This window comes from Myotis nattereri (assembly GCF_964212035.1).
Source record: "Myotis nattereri genome assembly, chromosome: 1".
NCBI lineage: Eukaryota > Metazoa > Chordata > Mammalia > Chiroptera > Vespertilionidae > Myotis > Myotis nattereri.
This window is the reverse complement of record NC_138075.1, coordinates 185567228-185591454: the sequence shown is the minus strand read 5'-3', so window position 1 is coordinate 185591454 and position 24227 is coordinate 185567228. Positions and strand designations below refer to the sequence as shown.

General features: G+C 39.7%; 1 protein-coding gene across 2 annotated transcripts in view; it reads right to left on the bottom strand.

Annotated features, from left to right (window-relative positions):
* ADAMTS3 (ADAM metallopeptidase with thrombospondin type 1 motif 3) overlaps positions 1-24227 on the bottom strand; it is a 243941-nt gene that overhangs the window by 43255 nt on the left and 176459 nt on the right. For both annotated transcript variants that reach the window (XM_081095535.1, XM_081095536.1), the window contains exon 5: positions 10621-10820. In XM_081095535.1, the coding sequence (XP_080951661.1) occupies positions 10621-10820 (200 nt within the window). The remainder of the gene's footprint in view (positions 1-10620; positions 10821-24227) is intronic.

The window sequence follows — 24227 nt, the reverse complement described above, 5'->3', positions numbered from 1 at the left end:
ATAGTGAATATGATAAGAGTTGGGGAAATAATTAGCACTTTGGATTAGCTATTCAAAGGCCTGTGATTTGGTCCCAGCTATGCCACTGATAAACCGAGTAACCTCAGTTAGTCATTTAACCTCTCTGATCCTCTATTTTCTAGTTGGCAAATTATAATTGAACTTGCTCTGCCTACATTACACAGTTGTTTCAGTCAAGAAAAATACCACACAACTGCCCTCCGCATAATATAAAGTACTTTAGCACTCCTCCACCTATCCTTGCAAAAAGCTTTAAAGGTTTGTGGACGTATTTTCATAATCTACCTGAAAAGAACTAAAAAAAACAACCACCCCCATCTTAGTTTTCCCTGAAAGGAGACGTGAAGACTCATACTTTCAATGTGTTTAATTGAATGAAAGATATAGTTTAACTTATCAAAAAACAAACAAAAACTGACACTAATTTTTTCCCATCTAAATGTTGCACAGAAGTTCTCTCCAGCAGATGGCAGTATGTACATTTTAGAGGGGGCAAAGGAGGCCACTTAACACACCTGAATGTACTTACATACCAGCGGGTGTGTCTGCCTTTTCCTATATTTACAAATAAATAAAATAACTTCTTTCTTATAATTAAATAAGTATTTAAAAATACTCTAACCCAAGGAAAACATTGAATTTTGAGTACTTTACTCATTTGGCTCTTGAAAGCAAAGAAAAATGATTTACGACATCTTTATTTAGGTTGTTTTTCAGTGTCATCTGATTAAAACATTTTAAGAAGCATAAAAAAATTCCTCTGACTTGGCTATAAATTAATCACAAATTTTAACAATCAATAAATTATACACAGAAAAATTAAAAGTATATCATGCTGAATTAACCATTTAAATGAAATAAAATAAATCTTGTTAGAAAGCATTACAACTCTTATAATGAAAAGGAAATAAATTTTTCCCTAAGTAACAATAGCAACAACAAACAAAACAACAGCTACTAGTAATATTACAGAGTTTTCCAGGTTCTACACACAGTTCTAAATACTTATATTAACTCAAGTAATCTTTGCAACAGCTTTGGAGATATCCCCATTTAGAATCTAAAGAAATTGAGCATCCCTCCTCCCCACAAACAGGGGGGCAATGGAGGCCCAGAGCACTTCAGCAACTTGCCCAAGGTCCCAGTTAGTAGACAGAGCAAAGGATGAACACCTAGGCAGTCTGACTCCACAGTCAGCAGCTGTCAGCATAACGCTACACTTCCACAGACCTGCAGCCCACAGTACGTCACTACGCACCAAAGATCTGGCGTTAGAATAATCAATACTGATTTGCTACCCCAGAGTTTAAGAAACTAATGAGGAATCATATTGGTAGAAGGAACTTACAGATTTCACTTCCTTTTCATAACCTTCCCTAATGTAAATGTAAAGGAAATGAGAAATTGGATTCAATTTATTATAAGAATTTCTTGATTATCAATAAAATGGTATTCAAAAAATATCAGGAAAGTAATAAAAAGGAGCTAGAGCACATCACTGGGAAAACCAAGAAAGAGTAGAAAAGAGAGGGCTGAAAGTTATAAGCAGTATGTTGGGTTGTAAGAAAGCATTGGGCATAAGCATTCTCTATAATGCAAATCAAAGTCTGTCTATGAAAAACTGAATATCCTTTTGTCATGCGAGCCAATCTATTGGAGTATGGGTAGGCTCATTGTGAGGTGTTCAGTGTTGAGCCCAAAGTCTATTAAATTACCTGAAAGAAGGCGTAAACAAGACATTAATTCAACTTTCAGATGACCTTAAATTGGAAGGGGTTGCCAATGATGTGAAGAGAGAAAAAAGGTAAAATCAAATCAAGTATTACTTTCCTTGAAAAGAAAATGTCTTCCAGGTTTGTTCCCGGACAGGACAATTTCTCCCAGGACATTTCCCTGGCAGGACAATCTGACCTGCTTTGTCTGACTAGCTGATGAACAGCTTTGTCTAGCTTCACCAAAACAACATTCATTTTTCTTGCAGATGAGTGGATTAGGTCTTGAGAGGCAGTATAGATTAGTGGTTAAGAGCATGGGCTCTCCAGCCGTATTGCCTGGGTTTGATCTTAGCTGTGTGACTTTGGGCATGTTACTTGTTTCTATGCCTCAGTTTTCCCATCTGTAAAATGGGATAATTATAGCACTATCCTTATAAGATTACTGAGAAGAATAAATGAACTCATATATGTATAGCACTTAATGGTGCCTGGCCCTTGCAAATACAAAAACAAAAACTGTTAGCCATTATTAGTATTCTTATTCACACAGAAACAAATAAATGGGAGATATATATATATATATATATATATATATATATATATATATAATTTTTTAAAGAAAAAGGCTTGGTTAATTGAAGGCAAACAAGTAATAAGATAGCCTAGGTGATTTTGGCTGTAAAAATAAAAGAATTCTGAAATGGACTGGGGAAAAATATAACTCTCTCCACAATCATCTCTTGTGGAGCTAAAAGTTTCAAACATACTTACTTCGGCTCTCAGCCCCTTAATCTCTAGTCCTTTTACTCAAAGTAGGTTTCCCACCCTGCCAACTCTTCTTCCCTCACCCCCAATCTCAGACTAATTTTTAAGAATAATCTAATCAAATATTTACTGAACAGGTTCCACATACACAATTGTTCTAAGGATGGGGAATGTGGAACAGTATATGAGTTTGAGTCTGTTTTATTCTGACTATACTGTAATAGGAAAAATAGGCTCTGAGCATGGGAAAAAAATGAATACAAAAAGCCATACAGTCAAAAAATGATAGAAAAGGGTGCTATAAAAAAAATAAATCCGAGTGATGAGGTAAAGGACAAGAGGTTGAGGCAGAAGGGACCTGAGTCTGGGCAGTCAAAGCAGGGAGGCCTGTGGGCAGGAAAGAGATGGTCTGTGCCCATTTGAGAATGAGCAACTGAGGCAAAGGGAAGAGCAAGTGCCCATTCTCAGCCTACACAGAAAGCGCAGAACCCTGCGGAGACCTCCTGGTCACGGCTTCAGAGACTGAGCCCATGGAAGTTCTGTGATGTTTCCCAAATAATTAGCACGGCCCAGGTTCCAATAAATCCACGTGATGCCACTCCCTGCTCTTGACCGCTCCCATGCTATCTCTCTCGTTGTGTCACAGTGAAAATGCTAAGACTCTACCCTCTTCTAAGGCTTCTTCCAACTTCCCTAAAGACATTTGCTCTAAAAGTTGAACTCTGCTTCCCTTATTCAATCTCTCCCTTTCTTGGTGTTCCTTCTCTTCTCTTATTAATATTCTCACTTTTCCTCCACCATAAAAAATAACCCACATACACTGTTTTGCAGTAGTTAGTACTGTTCACCACTATGTCCTTCAATGATATTATTGGGTTTATTTTTATTTACATTTTTTTTTTTTTAGCTATATTAGCTAACCATTTTCTGCCTGGTCCACATATGTCAGTGTCTCATTGTCTATGATTCTCTTCTCTTCTCGCATATTCCCCCTGCAGTGTTTCATCCACTGCTGTTTCTTCAACCACTACCTATAGGCTGATGAGTTCCAAATGCTTCTATATCTAAGCATCATGCTCCGGAGCCATCTGTTCAACTCTCATAACATCTATCCATTTGGAAGGAGACCTAAATATCTCAAAGTGTACTTGCCTTCTCCCTAAAATCTAGTCTTTTCTAAATATTCTATCACATTTAAAGACTAAATCATCCTTGACTTCTTCCTCTTTTTCAGGTATTGCATTGATGTATTACTAAGCCCTGTGGACATCTCTTAAGCCTACCTTTCCTGTCCACCTCCACATCCAGCAGCTTAGTGTCCACCCAAATCAGTTGGACCACTGCAAGAACCTGTGAAAACTTTTGCAACTGTCCGCATTTGGGTAGTTCGGGCCCATTTCAGCGGTTTTCCAGATGGGCAGATTATAATGGTTAGGTGATTGTTTTCAAAAGTCTGTCCTTTTATATTAATTATGCCTTTATGTCTTTTAAGCATCAAGGGTGCTTTGGGTGGACCAAGCATAGGCAATTCAGCCACAAGGCCTTAGGTGGACCAAGCATAGGCAATTCAGCCACTTTGGGCTTTTGGAACAGTGGAGACATATCCAAAGCTCAGGGAGAGCCAATTCCCTTTTTTACAAGAATGAGAAAAACGATTTCCTTAGCAAGCTAGAAAGCTTTTCTGTGCTTCAGGACCCTGGGAGAAATAAAGGATGAAATAAATTTGGGAAGGATAAGTTCAGTCTGATTACTTGTAGCATAAAAGAGGAAAAGCGGGTGAATGTCAGGCAAGGAAGCTGGGGCTGCAGAATCAAAGGGGACAGAGGAAACTGAGATGCTCCAGTAAAAATCAAAGAGCCCTCTGAGGCAGCCCCGCCGCGCACGGCCTGGTGTGCTAACGTTACCTGTGATGTGGGGACTCGCTCTAGAAAGACGGGTCCAGGATTTTCCAGGGAAAGTGTGCATGTTTATAGAAAGGGTGGCTCAACTGACTTGTGCTTATAACTCCAACCGGCCTCTGTGACCTGGGCTGCTCAATCCACGCTGGGGAAATGAAGAGAGCTTTCTGAGGCAGGGAGGGGTATTGTAAACCACAGGGAGTTTGGAGCCAGACAATGTGGTCTCTCTCCTAATTCTGGCACATAAATTCTACGTGTCTATCATAGCACGGTGTCTAACAGAGTTTCTTCCTCCAAATCACTCTAATGCATCCAGAACTCTCTTTCTAAAACATAGACTGATCATGTGGCTGATCTTCTTTGAAACACTTTCTGACTCTTCCTTAGCAGAGTGCAATTCAAACTCCTTAGGGTGGCACATGTTTTTCTAAAGGTGCTCTGTCCAGCCTCATCTCCACCATCTTCCTAAATACCCTTCAATTTCACCTACCGATCAAATTCCAGTGGGTCCAAAAACAACCACTTGTAGTATCTTTTTATAATCTATTCCCCATCTTCCAAGACTCCTTTTTCTAGCAGGAAAATGACTATTCATCCCCTATAGTTCAACTCAAATGACATACCCTCTGTGAAGACTTCCTCTGCCTCTGGCATTATTTGCCAAACCCTGTCCCCTCCTTTTCAGTTCATGTTTACTTTGTGGCTGAATCTTTTGAAGAAACTATTACATTTTATTATTATTTGCTAATTTGTTTATTTCACCTGCTAGAATCAGCTCTTTGTAGAAAGGCACTAAATACTGAATTATTAATTTTGGCCTCTCCAGAGTCTAACAGGACTTGGTTTGTGAGAGGGTTTATAAGCCAGGTGAATAAATGACAACAGGAAAGTATGAATTCAAATGTAAGAAATGACTGAACAATAATGACCCCAAATAGAAAATTGCTACATAATTTGCTTTGGTTGCCAAACACAACTACTTCCTTGATAACTCTTCCTTGCAGTCACACTGATCATTTTCAGCAACATTGGTTAGGAAAGTGTTCAGGTGTAATCGTCACTAAGTAACCAGTAACCACACATATTTACTAACCCTTGAATAAGTCAACTGATGCTTGGTTATTGCCAGAGTACTTCTGCGTAGTTTTAAAAAAATATTAGGCAGTAAAGCCTGTCATGTCCAGATAGCACAACTATGCTATTATTATTATTAGTTCATTACCCATCTTAAGTAGCCAATTTCAATATAAAAAAAGAACTAATGAATTATCTCTTAATTATTAATGAGTACTTAGAAGTACAAGACAGTTTGTCATAGTAGGAAGCATTCATTTAAACGCATTGTTTTCTTTCCACTTGGTAAATCGGGACATTAAGGCATAGACTCAGTTATCTGCAGGGCACTGGAAATTTTAATAGGCGCAATAGACCCAGATCACTTCACAGATCTTAGCAAAGGACAAGGATACCTGCCACAGACAGGAAGTGCTGGTGGCAGAGACCATCTGGCACATTAAAAGAAAACAACCCACCCACTTACCCACAAAATCTGCTTCATCACCCTGTTAAAATTTTAAACGGGATTGCTTGCTGATTTGATACAGTCACGCATGTAACTGAATTCCCATTTCTATGAATTGAGTGGAATTCTCATAAGACACAGTAAAAGGAAAGGCATGAGAGTTTTATTCGGCAAGGGGTATACAAGAGGCATAAAGCTTCGGGAGGAAGAGCACTAGGCTCCGAAGGCACAGAGATGTGGGCTCACGTCTCGGCTGAGCCGCCTGTTAGCTGTCTGCCTCTGGGAAAGCTGCCTAACTTCTCTAAATCTCAATCTCCTCATTTATAAACTGGGACCCAAAATGAACATATGCCAGGGTTGAGGATTATTGCATAATTCATGTAAGTATTAGCACAGGACCAGGTAGAGAGCAACGACTAACTGCTAGGTGGTGGTAGTTTAAGCCTTCATCTTTAACAAAATTAAATCATTCTTTGAACCTTGAACTGAAACTAGGTGATTTTTAACACCTTTAAAGATTTTATGACTAATCTTCATTCCATACTGTCCTTCTTGTTGTTGCTGTCATAGATCACTCCATCCATGAAAATAACGCCATCTTCCATCAGTGTTCAAGCCAGACCAGTGTAAGTCATGATGGATTCCTCCCTTTCCCTCAGCCCCCTGTCTGATCCGCTGGGAAATTCTATTGATTCTACACAAATACTCCCTTGCTATTGCAATCACCACTGTCCAATACACCAGCGTCTCTTCCCTACACACCTACAGTTAACCTTCTGCTGGCTTGTCTGAACCTCTCCAGTCCATTCTTCTCAACACAGAAAGAGGACTCCAATGGCTTTCCCTTAATTCACATAAAATTGAATTCCAACTCCTATGACCTGACACGCCCCCCTCCCCCAGGTTAAGGTGCTGTCAGGCTTTGGCAATATGAAGTTCGTAGTGTTCCCTATATGATGAATAAATCCTTAGTGGGGAGATACTTTGAGGCTATGTAAATACCCTGTTTTACATTATATTTTCACCCACTAATTTATCATTCATTGATACTTAACTGCAACAACTATTGCTTTAGTTCTTGCCAATTAACAATATCCTAAAGTCTATCATTCCTGCTACCTTTATGAACTGGAATTCTGGTGTAAGGAAGAATTGTCCCCTGTTTACTTATATACTCCATTATTCATTTGTCTCAGTAGTAACTCAAATATTTCTTTTACTGCATGTATCACAATCCTTTATAATCATTTTATTTTTGCTCATAATACCTCAGATTTGGCTATTGGGAGCTACTTTAAGTCGGCTGTACATCTAGGTTCTAAACCTGGATGAGTGTCAGATGGACTGTGAATTTCTGAAATGGATGCATACTCATCTCAGTGTCTTGGAGCTAACAGTCCATAATAGGACAAGTGGGTCTCAGGGAGGAGAGGAAGGAATTCTGTCTATTATGCTTAAAGCTTCCTGCCTGTCCTACAGGGGAAACCTGAAATTGTCTAGTTGGAGAGGGATGGGGGTTGTAGACTGTGTTACTCAGCACCACTGACATTTTAAAGTGGATAATTCATAATTCTGTGTTGTGTAGAGCTATTCTTGAGTTGTAAGATGTTTAGCAGCAACCCTGACCTCTCCCACAGTAATACTTCCTCCTAGTTGTGAAAACCAAAAATATCTCCAAACACTGCCAAATGTTACGGCAGGGGGAGGGGGCGTTGGGGGCGCAGGGACTGGGACAAGATGCCCTCAGTTGATAATCACTGATTTGCAATCAGGAAAATCTTTCTGCCTACACACTTAAGTCATGTGCAATTCAGCTCTCAATAAGAAGACCATTTAGTCTCCATCAGTCTTTCACCATGTCCATCTTTTAGTTGGTTATGAACTTGAGAAGAGAAGGAAAGAGCATTCTTATCTCCTCAAAACTCCTACCAACATGAATTACTTCAATACAATGAAATAATGTTTTAAAGAATCATTTTCTTGTGTTCAGTTCCATTCTTTGATGCTCTATTAAGTTTAGAATAATTTGTGTGTTTGTTGTTGTTTTTTGAGACAGAGACTCAATCTATTATCTAACCTTTCTAATGAATTTAAAAAATGAAAGTTCTTTTTATGGTTATAAAACCTAAAATGAAGCATTTTGTTTATTCTTTGACACCTAAATGAACTGTCTGACATACTATATCCACTTCTACTTCCTTTTCAATATTTCTGTGCCCTTCAAAAAAACCAACAAAGCAAAATAAAGAAACAACAGGTAAATAAATCCCTAAAGACCCAGCTTATCTCCATATTTTCTGATGAATTAAATGATCAATGAACATCTTTTTTTTAAATATATTTTATTGATTTTTTACAGAGAGGAAGGGAGAGGGATAGAGAGTTAGAAACATCAATGAGAGAGAAACATCAATCAGCTGCCTCCTGCACATCCCCTACTGGGGATGTGCCCGCAACCAAGGTACATGCCCTTGACTGGAATTGAACCTGGGACCTTCCAGTCCACAGGCCGACGTTCCATCCATTGAGCCAAACCGGTCAGGGCGATCAATGAACATCTTTTCAAAACTTTACATTTTATAAAAACACAAACTAAATCCCAGGAAAGTACATGATGTGTCTGAAGTCCCAGAGCCGACCAGTGAATAGAGCTCAAACCAAAGCCTCTGCCTCCTAAGTCCCAGCTGTATTCTCAGCACTTTACAACTTGGATGACCACTGTCATAGCTCCCTTCCCTAAAGTCTTATAGAATTTACAGGGTAGCACCTGCAATAAACACCTTATGAACAGATGCCTTTTATTGTTCAAACTTTAAAATTTCCCTTACATTTCTTTTTTCTCAACTAAATGATAAGTTCTGTGAGGACAAAGGACCATATTAAATATCTGCTGCATTACTCCAAGCGCTTTCTGTAGTCTGAGCACCAGGTAGAGGCCTAACGAGTCTTTCATAATTGACTGTCTTGCTAATGGTAGGAGAAAGCAGCCAAAGGGTACAATGACCAATGCAGCTGAGAATAGCATCTCTACAGAAACTTTTAAATATTAGGTCATATAGAAATCTAAAACACGACTGTGTACTTCCGTGTGTGTATACAGCACTGTATAAAGCATACGACTTGTATCTACTCATTCAATCCTCCCAACATCCCTAGTTAGTCCTATCCTTTTTTCTCATTATCCTGATGGAAGCCTAAAGCAGACACAGAGAAGCTAATCCATATACTCAAAGTTATGCAACTAGGATCATATAAACAGTTAACAGCCAATAGTTGAGGACATTCATTTAATTCACATTGGTGAAGCTCTATACCAGGGGTGGGCAAACTTTTTAACTCGAGGGCCACAATGGGTTCTTAAACTGGACCGGAGGGCCGGAACAAAAGCATGGATGGAGTGTTTGTGTGAACTAATATAAATTCAAAGTAAACATCATTACATAAAAGGGTACGGTCTTTTTTTTTTTTTTTTAGTTTTATTCATTTCAAACGGGCAGGATCCGGCCCGCGGGCCGTAGTTTGCCCACGGCTGCTCTATACACATCTATTGTCAAAGCCAGTCACTTTTTTTTTTGTGATAATTGGTCTCATGATAGGAGTTAGTACCAATGAACAAATAAAAATGTGTTTGAATTTCTAGACTCATTTTCTGTATCAAAGAGACACGGTATATATGGAATTTTATAAACTGACATCTCAATGAACAAAAATATATTTAACAGATAGGCTTAAACATTAGAATAAATAAAGTCATGATTAGTAAAATTAATACTTTTCTCCAGTAGAATTATTTGAAATTTAATATTAAGCATGGAAAAAAGATAGATGCCCAACATAGATGCCCAAAGAGATTACAATTATAGTCAAAAGCTGAAAGAGAGAAACAACTGGCTAAGGTAATATATTTGGTAGATCAATATAATATGTATTTCATAATTCCAAAGGATAAAATATGTAAAATAGATTGCACTCCTATCTTAATGGTCTTTTAGAAGTAAGTGATTTATATATTATTTCTCCTCAATTTTTCTCTGTCAATTCACAAGGAAAAAAACCACTAGTTTGAGAATGTTGACTAAATTTCTTCTGGATGTGATTAAGGCTCATAAAGAAGAAATGAAGAACAAATTTAAAGAGCCCTTTATGAATGCATTGCAGCACTGTGCCAAGACTTGACTGTGCTTTGAAAAATATATTGCCTTCATAATATAATACTGAAAAATATCACTCTTATTCAAAAGCTCTACCAACAAGCATCCCCACAGAGTTATCAGGCCTAAGTCATTCTTCATCATTCCAGTATACAAAACCATGCTAAAAGGACATTTTATCCCTCGTGGACCACACCAAGGCAGGCAGACTAAGCCCTGAGAGTTGTGATTGTTCCCCAAACAAAATGAGAAACATAATTCATGTCACAGTCCCATCGCATTATGACTTCTTAAATTTATCATTTCCCCTTGATGACAATAGAAAACTAGTAGATCAACCAAAAGAAATGTGCACTTCATGTTTCCTTCATTTTTGCACCATTGTATGTTAACTGTATACGTTACTGTTTGCATTTAATGCAGTATGTACACATTTGGGCGTGGGGCACAGTCATGGAAGGGCTCACGTAGATTTTCAGAAGACAGTAACAAGACAGACGTGAATTACAAGATTAAAAAAAAAACCTCAAAAAGGAGGCACTACTCACAATGTTCATCAGAGTGAGGAGGTAGTTTTGGACGTGCTCTTTGCCATGGAAACGGACCACAGAGTCATCCACTCCCAGCAGCACTTCAATGTTGTAATCGTTGTCTCCTGCATGTCTGCGATGCCTGATTGTTTGGTTCAGCTGCCGGTCAACGTGGTGGTAAACAGTACCTAGATCATCAAGGCCTTCCAGCGCTGACTCTACAAAGAAGGGAAAAAAGCAAACAAAAAAAAGCTCAGGCATTTCCGCTTCCCCAAGAGGTCTTCCACTTCTTACAAGAAACGGCTCTTCTAGGGGGCCCACCGCCATAATTCATAATCACTGAGACACTGATTTTCAGTTAATTCTGTAAGTAATATGCACAGCCATATGCTCAGACAGACAGCCTGTAAATTCAACCCTGAGGGTAAAATGATACTGCTGCACAGAAAGCAGTGTTGCCATGCTAGTCTGAATGTTCCATGAGGATAAGAGCAGTTTCATCTTCCTTTAGCTGCATCCCCAGTACAGAGCAAAGAGAGTGGGGTACAGAAATCTTCTGGCTACCTAGTTATTAAATAAATTGAGGTTATAAATAAAAAACCACATGCTAATAATTTTACAGAGGTTAATTTAAGTAACTACAATCATAGAGTGTAGAATTTGTATGTCATACATTTAAATCGCTCCTTTTTCCAGCAGCCTTAACTTAAAAATTCAATTATAGTGTGGCAACACAACAGCATCTAGTGATATAATTATCGGTCATTATATATTACTTTATTTATTCTGAATATGTTTTTCTAGTGAATGCTGTGAGGGAAGAAGTGGATATACAAGGTACATCCACTTAACATCCAGTTAACACTATAGATCTACACATTTGTACTGGCCATTATTTGAATAGATTTAAATAGCAGGTCATTTCAATTGCTAGATAACTGAATCTGTGAGATGCCAAAGTAAGAAAGTCAAAAAATGACGTATGGTTAAAGGAAAATAATAGTATAAGCAATTTTTTAATTTTATTTTCAGATGAAGGAATTAAAATTTGTTACTTTCCAAATGGAAATACACACACAAACACACAGTCACACACACGCAGAGGCATATATACAGAGAAATAAACATACAGATATACATATGTCTGTCTATTTATCTATCTATCTCTCTGGAGAAAGTGAACTGAGGCATTCTTAGGTTCTAAAGATCTAGATGGCATGCCTTCAGATTACCAAATATTTGGCAAATAAAATGTTTTGGGTGGATTGAAAAATAAAATCTACTATTTGGATACTAAAATAAAAGCTATACAAAATTGCTGGTGTAAAACTGAAAGCATATTCATTCATTTCCATTTTGAATATATAAAACCTGGAAAAAAATTTTTACACACTGCTTTGATGTCTAAAACAACCACATATCTAAAAACACGCCTGACAGAACCGTGTCTGACTCACACTATATACGAAGGTTTATTTAATACTGAACTGGGGCCTGTAAGCTATTTGAATTAGTGTCTGACATTAATGAATAGGCATTTTCCTCTCCACCTTTGTGGTTTTAGTAAAGTTGAGGGGTAAACAAAGATGTCTCTTGGCCAGAAAGATTGATGACCAAGCCATAGCCACATGGGATTAGAAATAGTGGAAGTACAGATCCCACTCACACCCTTTCCACTTAAAAAAAAGAAGAAGCAAGCAAGCAACACCAGCATCCTCCCCTACAGCAGGGCCATAAGCTCTGAATGTAACTACTCAGATTTGAAAGCTATACTGTAATTCGCTTTGACCAAAGCCCAACTGCTGGACCATTAGCTGGGAATTTTCTCCTCATCAGGGAATCACACTGGCTCCACAACACATAAATAACTCTCGCCACCATCCACATCAAATGGAAAGCTTTCCTCAAAAGTTGTTTTTAAGAGTTGTAAACCCTCATTGAAGGCAAGAGGCTACACCTGCAAACAGCTTTACTATTCAACCTCAAGTCTTTTCACACACTTGAGAATGTGAAAGGTTGTGATTGCGTACAAACAGAAAATTCATACATGCACTCCCACTTCTAAAAATGGTTCTTTTGGGCAGCACTGTCAGCGACCACATTCAGTGGAAATATACCAGCAATGTCATCATATCATTAAGTCTGAGGCATGAATGAAGGAGGCTGAATACTTGTTTCAGAGAGAAGGTTCATTCTGCTCTAATACACCTTTGGTTTGGCCTTTCTATCTCTCCTTGAACAGGCAGTTTTCTGGAAAGAGAAGAGAATCTGTTTTTCTCTCCCCCCCCCCCATCCCCCGCCCTCTTTCTCTCTTAATTGCGTGGAACCTAGGGAGGAAGAAGGAAGCCTTTTTCTTTCGATCATTGCCTTTATTCAATCAAGAATACTTCTGTCCTTATTTCCCCCTGTGCTGTACAATGTTCTTTTTTATTATTACTAGATGAGCATTGCCAAACATTTAAAGAAAAGCAGTGGAATAACTTCTGACACTTATTATCTATACACACCTCTGTAAATTACAGATAGTTCTGAGTCTGCAAAATATCTTCATTCATCATGAAATATCCTCAGTATGCCCACTTTATAATATAATGGTAAAATGGTTAGTAGCACAGGCTTTTAAGCAGACATACCTAGCTTTAAATCCTAGGAGTGTCACATCCTAACAGTGGGCTTTTATTTAAGGCTAGGGGCCCAGTGCATGAATTTGTGCACCTTTAAAGGAACTGTGGGCTGCGAGGCTGCGGTGGGCACAGGGGCAGGTCTTGGCCGATCACCCACACCCCCACCTGGCACCTCCTGCCGTGGCTCCCAGTCCCTGTCTGCTGGCAGCTCCACTCCTGCTGCTGCCGCTCCCACATGGTGATGGCGCTGACCCTGCTCCCACCCATTGGTGCCAGCAGCAGGTGTGAGTGGGACTGGTGCCGTCTGTGAGTGCGAGCCACAGCTGCTGTCCTGATCCTCCCTCAGGAGCAGGGGGAGGTGGAGAAGCCCTCAGGGGCAATTGGGGCCAGCGCCAGCAGTGAGTGTGAGCAGTGACTCTGGCAACCACGGCGGATGCGAGAGGGGGCTGCCTGCCCCGATTGCCCCTCAGGAGCAGAGGGAGGTAGAGAAGCCCTGAGGGGCAATCGGGCCAGCAGCTGCTACTCGCACCCACTGACAGCGCTGAGCGATTGGGGCCAGTGCTGGGCGCCGGCAGCAGGTGCAAACAGTGGCTCCAGTGCCAGCAGTGGATGAGAGTGGGGCCAGCGCCACCAGAGGCTCGCCCCAATGACAGCGACCGGTGCCCCGCCTTGGTCTGGCACCCTTGCTCACCTGCTCCACTATCCTGCTACAGCCAATGCCCTGCCATGTTCTGAGCACGCCCCCTAGTGGTCAGCGCACATCATAGCGACCAGCTATTCGGTTGTTCCACCGTTCGGTCTATTTGCATATTAGGGTTTTATATATGTATAGATGCCTAACTTCTTTGACCTTCAGTTTCTTCATCTGTAAAACTCTGCAGATTTGCTGTGATGATATGATTAACAATCACACACAAAAAAGAAAACTGTGCACCCTGCCTCGTTGTTAGTGCTTAACAAGTACTATTTACAGCTACTAGCACCATAGTGATGACGTGATGGTTTCCCATTAAGAGAAGACATAATTTTTTGATGCTTCCCACATTCTGTTTTGTAGATTGCAAATCAAATAGTTATTCTTTTAAAACAGATGAGGCAAAAAAAAAAAAAAACTTGAATTAGTGAAAGAAACTCTGAACTGCTGGTAACTTTAGAAAGAATGGGAGTAACAATATCTCCTGCAGTGCACAAAGTAGACACAAGAGAGAAGAATCTAGAATGTTTACGTTCAATGTTAAATTAGGATTAAAATCAATGAGATAAGTTTCATTAGTAGGTTAAAAACATACAAAATTGGAAAGAGTTAGCTTATAGATGGCACTGATCTTCATCCCACACACACTTATTGAGTACCCACACGGGTGGTAGACCCTGAGAAGGTAAACAACTACTCAGCGCTTCCCCAGGTGGAACCCCTGGGAACCACACAGCTGTACTGGATTTATAATATTCAGAATGTAGCTGAATTTTATAATGTAGTAACAATGACGTAGGCTTGAGTCACTTTCAGAATTGCTAGGTTAAGCAGATCTAATCAGGGTGCTAAAGCATGCCTTTTACTAGAGTTCACACCTCTATAAAGCTTCAGCGTTAAAAGAGCTGACACACTTTGACAAGTCTCTGTCTAATTCTCCATGGTCTCTGTGCTCCCATAGGAATAGCAACATAAAGCCACTATCATTCTAATCCTGTCCAACCACTCCCTAGAAGGTCTGTTCACTGAGAAGCGGACTGAGAGGAATCACAGGGAAGTCAGCAGCCAAGTTCACGAAGTGAAAGCTGAGCGACATTTTGCACTGGGTGTTGCAAACTATGGATCTTGGTGTCATACTGCTACATAAGCACATCAAGGGGACTTGAATGGCAGTGATAGATGCAATAACAAAATTAGCAGGAAAACTGAACATCTTAAAATAAATAAGTCATGCACTAAGTATAGTGGTGCTACACTTCCTCACTTCATTCCAGAAAGTGACACTCAGGGTACTTTTCAAGCTTTCCAGAAATATCCGATGCAACCCCACAGTATTTAGATTGAGTGTGTTCTCTCTTTTTGGAAAATGTAAGTTTTTGAAACTTACCTGAGGAATTAGGATTAATATTTTGGAAACATTTTGACTGTATCCTTTTGTGTACCCCCTAGCTTCCCAATTGCTATATATGAACTTTCAGAAAAAGAATCATCCTATATAATAAAAGGCTAATACACAAATCGACTCAACTGAATGGTGAACGACTAGTTGTTATGATGCACTCTGACCATCAGGGGACAGATGCTCAATGCAGGAGCTACCCCCACTAGTCAGTGTGCTCCCACAGAAGGAGCTCCACTCAGCCAGAAGCCGGGCTCATGGCTGGCGAGCGCAGCGGTGGTGGCAGAGCCTCTCTGGCCTCCATGCCAGTCGGACATCGCCCAAGGGCTCCCAGACTGCCAGAGGGTGCAGGCTGGGCTGAGGGAATCCTCCCAGTGCATGAAATCCATGCACTGGGCCTCTAGTTTTACTATAAAACCTGTTTTTATTAAAATAAAATATTTTGGGGGACATAGGTAACCATGTAAAAAAAAGTATAGTTATTTTAGTGTAAATATAGAATTGTGTTAACCCAGAATTTTGAACTTATCAAACAAAAAAGTAGAATATGACTTGTTTTGCTGGTTATGGACACTGAAGCTTAAGACATTTTTCAGAATGAAATATGGCATGTGTCTATGCCTAATTATCTTTACATTGCAGTATTGGAGAAATCATTCTGCACCCCAGAAAAATTCCTATGGTCTGGAAAATGACAGGAGACAAAGATAACATTGGAAAGGTACAAATTTTGATCAAGTTCTCAATCTGATACAAGTATATTTGGGGTTGGAAGCACATATATATATATATATATATATATATATATATATATAAGCCTAAGTGACCATTATGACCAGTTGACTGGTCGCTATGATGTGCACTGACCACAAGGGGGCAGAAGCTCAACGCAGGAGTTGCCCCCTTGTGGTCAGTGTGCTCCCACAGCCAACCTCCCGTGGCCAGACAAGCTCCCGTGGTCCCTCCCCCTGGCCAGCTGGCCCCTATTGGCCCTGACCCCACCCATGCATAAATTCATGCACCAGGCCTCTAGTCCTACATAATAAAAGGTTAATATGCAAATTGTCCCCTCGACCAGAAGTTCAACAGGGAGTTTGACCAGGGTGCAGGGCTGGCTGGCCAACTGCCCACATCCCCACCCCTAGCCAGCCTCATCCCCGATTGCCCCCCAACCCCGATTGGGAGGCGGGGCTGGCCCAGCCTACCAACAGCCCACTGCCCCTCCCCCCAGCAGGCCCAGCCCAATCGGCCCTCACCGGGGTGGGGCGGCCAGACCCCACCCGTGTACAAATTCCTGCACCGGGCCTCTAGTACTATGCTAAAAGCATGAACGATTCGTCAACCCCATATTCTAGTCTCTCCTTCCTAAGAAACACAATGTCAATTTTATTTGTTGTGGCAATAAATCCAGCTAGAAGTCATTCCCAGGCTCCCTATGACTGAGGACCACACATGACTAAGAATAAGCCAATGTGATATGAGCAGAAGTTTAGCTTGTTCCTCAGTGATTTAAATTGCTTGTATGGAGAGCTTCCATGAAGGCTCCCCAAAGGAAGGTGATTCATCTTGGTAGGTTCCCCTCCCCTTTGTCCCTTTACTCAATATTTCTTCCTGCTGCCTGGAAACATGGGCACGAAGTCAGGAGTTCTATGAGGTGACACTGGAATCAAGGCAAGTGCTAAATATGGCAGGGCAGCTATAAAGAAGGGCTCTGACCCCACAACGACTGTGGGGCTACCATCCCCACCCTGGATGGACTGCCCAGCGCCAGACTTTGCTCTACATGAGGAATAGCACTGCCATTGCATTTTGGCCATGTTTTGGTTTTGTTTTTTTTATGACACCGAATCTAGTCCTAATAGATATGACACTGAAAATATTTAACCTTGTCTAGATTAGCACACCTACTACCTTTGGGAATGCAAGTTAATTTTCATGTGAATAACTGAATGATAAAGCAAGATCCACTTTACCAAAATGTTCCATAATAGCTTTCTTTATAGTATATACACTTCAGAAAATGAGAATCACACTGTTTTGCAGTATCAAAAATACAGAATGGTGGTGAAAATCAAGTGATTTTTCAATAGTAAGTGGAGATGCTAAGATCAGATCTAAAAATAGGCATAAAAATCCAACAAATGTCACATGGTAACATCAGAGTGCAGTTAACTTAAATAATTGTGTTGACCTGTTTGTATGATCCAGCATCAATAATTTTTGCACTAATATGTATATTTTTAAATCTCTATCATCAACCCCTAAAAAATATACAGTAACAACATCTCTAAATGTATGGGGCCACCATTTTACCAAGATATATATAAAATGTTTCAGTGAAAAGTAGCCGAATCTTTCACCAAATGGGAAATTCCATAATGATACTTCAAAGAACTATATTCAGGCCAATTTATGATGTCAACTCTGAAGTTTCATTAGGTAACTATTGCTGTTAAAAAAAGAAAAGGAAAGAAAAAAAGGACATTACCATTAAATGGATATTTATTTCCATGATTTCTTTTCCCCAAAAGTTCTAATTCTAAAATACATGTTGCTTTTGTTTTAATTGACTAACATATGGCATTTTTAAAATGGAAAACTTCTTACTTTTTAAGTAAAAAATAAAAATGCTTTTATGCTTTAGGCTTGTAATCATTAACCAAACAAAACAGAAAAGTCACCTCAATGTCCAATACATAGAAAATTATGACTTTTAATAAAAATCTCCTATATAGTAGAATATTTTTATCTGCGAATAAAGAAAACTTCACTTAAAGTATTTTAAACAACCAGAAAACATGTGTTTTCCTTACAAGACATCCAAAGGTAGGGCGATTCCTGGGTTAATTGGTTCATCAGCAATAAAATATCACGTAGCCATTTTTTTCCATCTTTCCATACCCTGCTATTCTTGGTGTCTAAGTGTTATCTTCAGATTAGCTTCTTTGATTATTCACAAATGGCTACATCAATTCTAGCAGCGTAGCCAGGCACAGCAAATTTTACCTTCACTGGTCTTCCTTAGGAGTAGACAAAAATCTTTCCTAGAAGCCCTCTGGCACATTTAACTACATGTTTCAGTGGCCAGGACTGAATCAAATGCCCATGTAAAAATCATTCATAAATAAGAACAGAACCCCACTATGTCTTAGTTCAATCAGAAATCAGCCTCTGTGACTGAGGCCAGCCTCCACTGAAGCATATGTTTAGGAAAAGTTTGGGTTTGTGAATAATAATAAGGTCCTATTTTAAAAAATTGAGGGAAAGCCTTAAAATAAAAGGTGGGGGAGAGGGAAATGGATGTTGTACAGACAACTCACATTGCTGAATCCTCCATTTCAGATCCTCCTCTTCCTGCCTTTCCTAGTAACTGTCTTCCATTGGTTCCTTTTATTCTACCTTAGTTTGCATTAATACAGTTGGTGTTTAATTTTTCTTATTGTAATCTGTTGCATAGAGATCACTTCTGCACTCTTTTGGCCTCTTAATATTTTCGGAAAGATACAGTTCATTCCTGGAGTGGTGAACTCTATTCATTGTTGCTCGCTCAGCCCCATTCCAATCATTTCTTGAATAAATCACTAAAATGTTTGGGTGTGGGCTGAGTTGCCAGACAAAATACAGTATATTCTGTTAAACTCCAATTTCAGATAAATAACAACTTGGGGAGGGGGGATAGGTATGTCCCAAACATTCATTGAGACATACCTAATACTAAAATCTTACTCACTGTTTATCTAAAATTAAAATTTAAATAAAGATCCTATATTTTTTAAAAATATTTGTATTGATTTTTATTGAGGCAAGGAGAGAGAGAGAGAGAGAGAGAGAGAGAGAGAGAGAGAGAAAGAGAGAGAGAGAGAGAGAGAAAGAGAGACAGAAACATCAATGATGAGAGAGAATCACTGATCAGCTACCTCCTGCACACCCCACACTGGGGATCGAGCCCACAACCTGGGCATATGCCCTGACACCGAGAATTGAACCATGACCTCCTGGTTCATATGTTGATGCTCAACCACTGAGTCGTGCTGGCTGGGCTGACCCTATATTTTTATTTGCGAAATCTGGCAACTCTAGGTGTGGGGCGACTATCATTCTCCAGGCAGTCCACGTAGTTATGTGGATTTTGGAAGACAGTACAGTTTTTAATTTTCAAATTTTATCACTCTAGACAATTACTAGCATTCCAATAAACAATTCTCTTCCTCTTGATTATAAATTATACTCTTTCCTCCTTATGGTGTTTGTAATTGAGTTCTACTAACTTGAAGAGTAGAGGAAGAAGTCCTCTTGCACAATTTACTAGATTACATCCCCTCAGTCTCACACTGCTAGAAGTTAAGTTGCATAAAGAGAGGTAGGATTCCATTCTACAGCTGTGACTTTCAAAGCTCAAATTATTTCTTTTTGTTGCCGCTTTGCTACTTTATTAAGGGTAAAAGATTTCTTCACTTCAAATTTCCACAGACATTCTACTTGAGCATACTAAGTTTTTCCTCAAAGGCCTACTGAATGATTTTATATAAATTTAAAGAAGTTGTTATATCCAAATTATGAATATTAACAATTCCATGTGTTCTTTTCAAGAAATATCTAAAGAACAGGGACCACTTGACCAGACACCATTCTAATCACTGGGAGGATAGCAGTGGACACTGGGAGTATAGCTTGATCCCACAGACTAAATTCCAAAGATAAGAATGATGAAGCATAAGAAGAATAAAACAGAATGAGGAGGGTAAGAGTGACAAAATGAGATAGGCACAAGATCTTTCATAGTAAGGTACAGTACAAAACTCCTAACCCACAATATTCAAGTGAAATTTAATACCAGCACTTTTCCATTCAAGTAAAATTAACGAGCCAGCCATTCTTAACGTGAATTTCTACTAACAACACATATTTGATAAAACTATTCTTAGTCTAAGGAATAAAGTATGCCAGAGGAAAGACAGTTATATTTACATTGTATCCAATGCCTTTGTTACATTGTCCCAGATAGTACTGATCATATGGCAGCAAAAAAAAAAAAAAAAAAAAAAAAAATTGGGGGCATTTTTACATGTATTTATTTTTAAAATGTCAACTACATAAAGTTTTAATAGCTGTTTTAGTGTTTTATCTTATAATTCTAACATTTCAATCAGTTCTGGGTTGATTTTGACTGATTTTTCTCATCAATGTGGGTTGCATTTTCCTGTTTCTTTTCATACTTGCTCATTTTCATGAGGTGTCTGACATGGTAAATTTTACTTTGGCTGCTGGATGCATTTGTATTCCTATAAATATTCTCAAGCTTTGCTCTTAGATACCGTTAAAAATACTTGAAAAACAGTTTGGTCCTTTCAGATCCTGCTTTAACACTGTATTAATCAGGATCAGACCAAGGCTCATGTAGGGCTAGTTACTCACAATGACTGAGGCAAGACCCCTCTGTGTGCTCTATCCAGTGCCGGGAGAATCATGGGATAGTCCCGTCTGCCAGAAGGGAGCAAGCCCCTTTCCCAGCCCCACGAAAAGGCAGGCACTGTTGCCTCTAACCCTCCCAGGTGATTCCTCTCCAAGCTTTGCATAGTGTCCTCACATGAATGTGTGTATCAGACCTCGGCTAACTACTAGCGGGAAACCTCCACAGATCTTCAGAGCTCTACCTCTCTTTTGCTCCCTCTCCTCCCATGCTCAGGCTTCTGAACGCTGGCCACCTTCATCTCCGGACTCCCAGCTCTGGCTTCTCAACTCTTCCCTGGCATTCAGACGGAAAACTCTCCAGGAAGCAGCCTGGAGTAAAGCTGAGGCTCACCTCGCTTGCTTCTCATCTCTTAGGAATCACTGTCCTTTGTTGCCAGATACCCAGTGTTTGCAAATGATGGTTTCTTATATTTTTCCCATTGCTGGTTGTTTAAAGGAGGGTAAATTCAGTCTCCATTATTTCATCTTGGCTAGAAACAGAAGTTCACTTAATTGGATTTTGCTGAGAACGTATGGTGCTTCCAAAGCTTAGGTTTACAGGCACGTTACTTTGGGACACGACTTAGAATTTTCTATAACCATTAAGCTATCCCTAAATGACTATCTATACACATTTACTTGGACTTGTAGAAGTCAGGTAGTAGTAAAATGTTCAGTGTAAAAACCCTCACATTGCTCTTTCAATTAAAAAAATCATACATTCATGAGATATTAAATATCCTTGAAAACATCCTTGCAATACAGGGTATCATATGCAAGGGAGAGCAATTTAAGGTTGAACAGCCTTTAGTAAATTTCAAAAAAAAAATCTCATTTACCTTTCTCATAAAAGCTGTCCATTAAAAGCTGGCTGTGCCAAAAGGTACTAGAAATGTGTTTACAGGAAACACACACACACACACACACACACACACACACACACACACACTGTCTTCCAAGAGTAGAAAAGAAAAAAAAAAAAGGCTGCTTGTTACTTAACAAAAACACAGAGGAGTTCAAAAAATTAAAGCCTTAGCAAACATAGGTATTGCATTATACTCCAAAAATATGATGTTTGAAATAGTCACTGAAAATGTTTTGCACTGAGTTTTTTAGAGAATTGCAAACTAGAGTTCTAAAAAATCATAATTAGATGATAAAAAATTGGGAGTGAACTTCAGGAAGTCATTGAAGGCAAGAAATAAATTCTGTATATCTGTACCTTGCCTATTATCCTGGCATAAATACTAGTAATTTTTTTCTCTCACTTTCAAATGTGTCCTGATTAGAACAGTCAGTGGAGTGGTCACCCTTGTAGGTCTCTCAGTCTCAGAGCATGTGATTTCTAGAAGGCAGGGCTGGGTCTATATAATTCTCCTTTGTGCACTTGTGTTCAATGACAACAGAGAGACTTCGATAACAGGGCTTCTGTGTTCTGGCCGCAGTGACGTTCTCTCCTCGCTGTGGAACGGGTGGTGAATGTGACTGATCGGCGTCGGCATCCATCCCAACTTCCTCTTGGTGCGGGCTCCTGCAGAGGCTGGAACCATGTGCCCCACATGCTTGCAGGGAGGATTCCAGGTGAGAATTTAGTTAAGCCAAGAAGATGCACTCACGTGAGGTATGAAGCTCGAAGTGGCAAATGTGGTTGGGGAAATGCTGTGGAGCATCCGAGTTGACAATGACAGGGAAGTGTGGGGCAGTCATGGCAGTTTATTATCCTCAGAAGACATCTTCAGTGGCCAGGTCTGGGAGTCAGCAGATGCAATGGCCAGGCCTGGGTGGCTGCTTGCTCATTCTTCCTCTCTGACTACTGCAGCAACAGCAGCTGCCCGGGTGGGCCCACCTACTGTATCCTCTAGGAACTAGTCCTGGAGCCCAAGCCTAGAGGCCACTCCTCCAATCCGCCCATCAATTTAATGTGCACTTAATTATTTATATTAAATCCTTTCAAGCTTAAAATAGCTAGTGTGGTTTCAATTTCCTGGAACTGAACCTTGACATATATATGGTAAGTTATTTAACAAAACTGGGACTCATATACATAGCCGTGTAATAAGAGGGCTGGGCTGTTTAATGATCTGCAAGGTCATTTCTACCTCTAGAATTCTGCTTCTGTGATTCTACACTTTAGTAGAGTTTGCCTAACATCTGTAATTTTCTCTCCTTCATTCCTCAGAAACTGCTTCCAAGCTGGACTCTAGCTAATATTGACATATAACTATTTCAGTAACATCACTATTAATATTCTTTTAGTATTCAGAAACTATACCAAAAGCCATTGGGTGTATACAAGGCAGGAATAAGAGATCACTTAGTCATTCAACAAACATTTTTTAGCAAGTATTATGTGCCAGGTGCTTTTAAGTGGTCTTATATAATAAAAGCATAATATGCAAATCGACCAAATGGCAGAAGGACCAGTCTCTATGTCGTGCACTGACAACCAGGGGGCAGATGCTCAATGCAGGAGCTTCCCCCAGCCTTCAGACCCCAGGTAAGCCAAGAAGGGTGCCAGCGGGGGGCCCCCCATCACCCCGCCAGTCACCCCACAGATCAGCCCTGATCCCTGGCCAGGCCTAGGGACCCTACTCACGCACAAATTTCATACAGTATTATATAAACTCCTTAACTGATTAGTCCAATGATCATCTCATGGCACACATAAACTAATAACTAAAATTCCACGGCACACCAAAAATATATCTTTTGCTAATCTGACAAAAAAAAAAGGTATAATTTTGATTCACACCAGATGGCTACTGTTGTGTTGGTTGTTGTCATTTTTTAATTTGACAATCTAAGGGACAAGAGGTCAGTGCCCCTGACTAAATAAGTATTGCATGTTTTAAAAATTCTTGCGGCACACCAGTTAAAAAAAATAACTGACCTCGGCCATGTGTTTAGACAAAACATTCCTGGAAATAACTTTTATCTTTTTCTTGCTTGCAATTTAATAGCTTTCAGTCTCCACCTTATAGAGAGCTCTTCCTAGTCCAGGCTTCAGGCAGGATAGCTTCTTCTATACAAAAATGGACCCCATCAAATAAGGATTTCTCTTCCCACCTCTCTAGACCAGGGTCTCCATTTCTAGCCCATTTTGCTTTCTTCAATAGCGTGAAGTGTCCCAGGTTCTCTTCACCGATACAGTCTTTCACCTCTGCATGCCATTCCTCTCCACTCTTAGTTCTCCACAAGTCTCTTTAGGTGGCCCCTTGTGAGACCCTGTGTTCCTCATCAATTGGTGGAGAATTACCCAAGGCCTTTTGCTTTTTACACATATTACTTTGGACAACTCATTCAGCTGAGAGTTTTCATACAGTTTTTAACCCTTAGGTTATATATCCTGATTTACAGAACATTTCTACCTTCTGTTCCAATATCATCTCATTATTATTATTCTCAAAGGATTAACTTACCTCCACATAATATATTCTTTAACAATCTTTTCCACTTT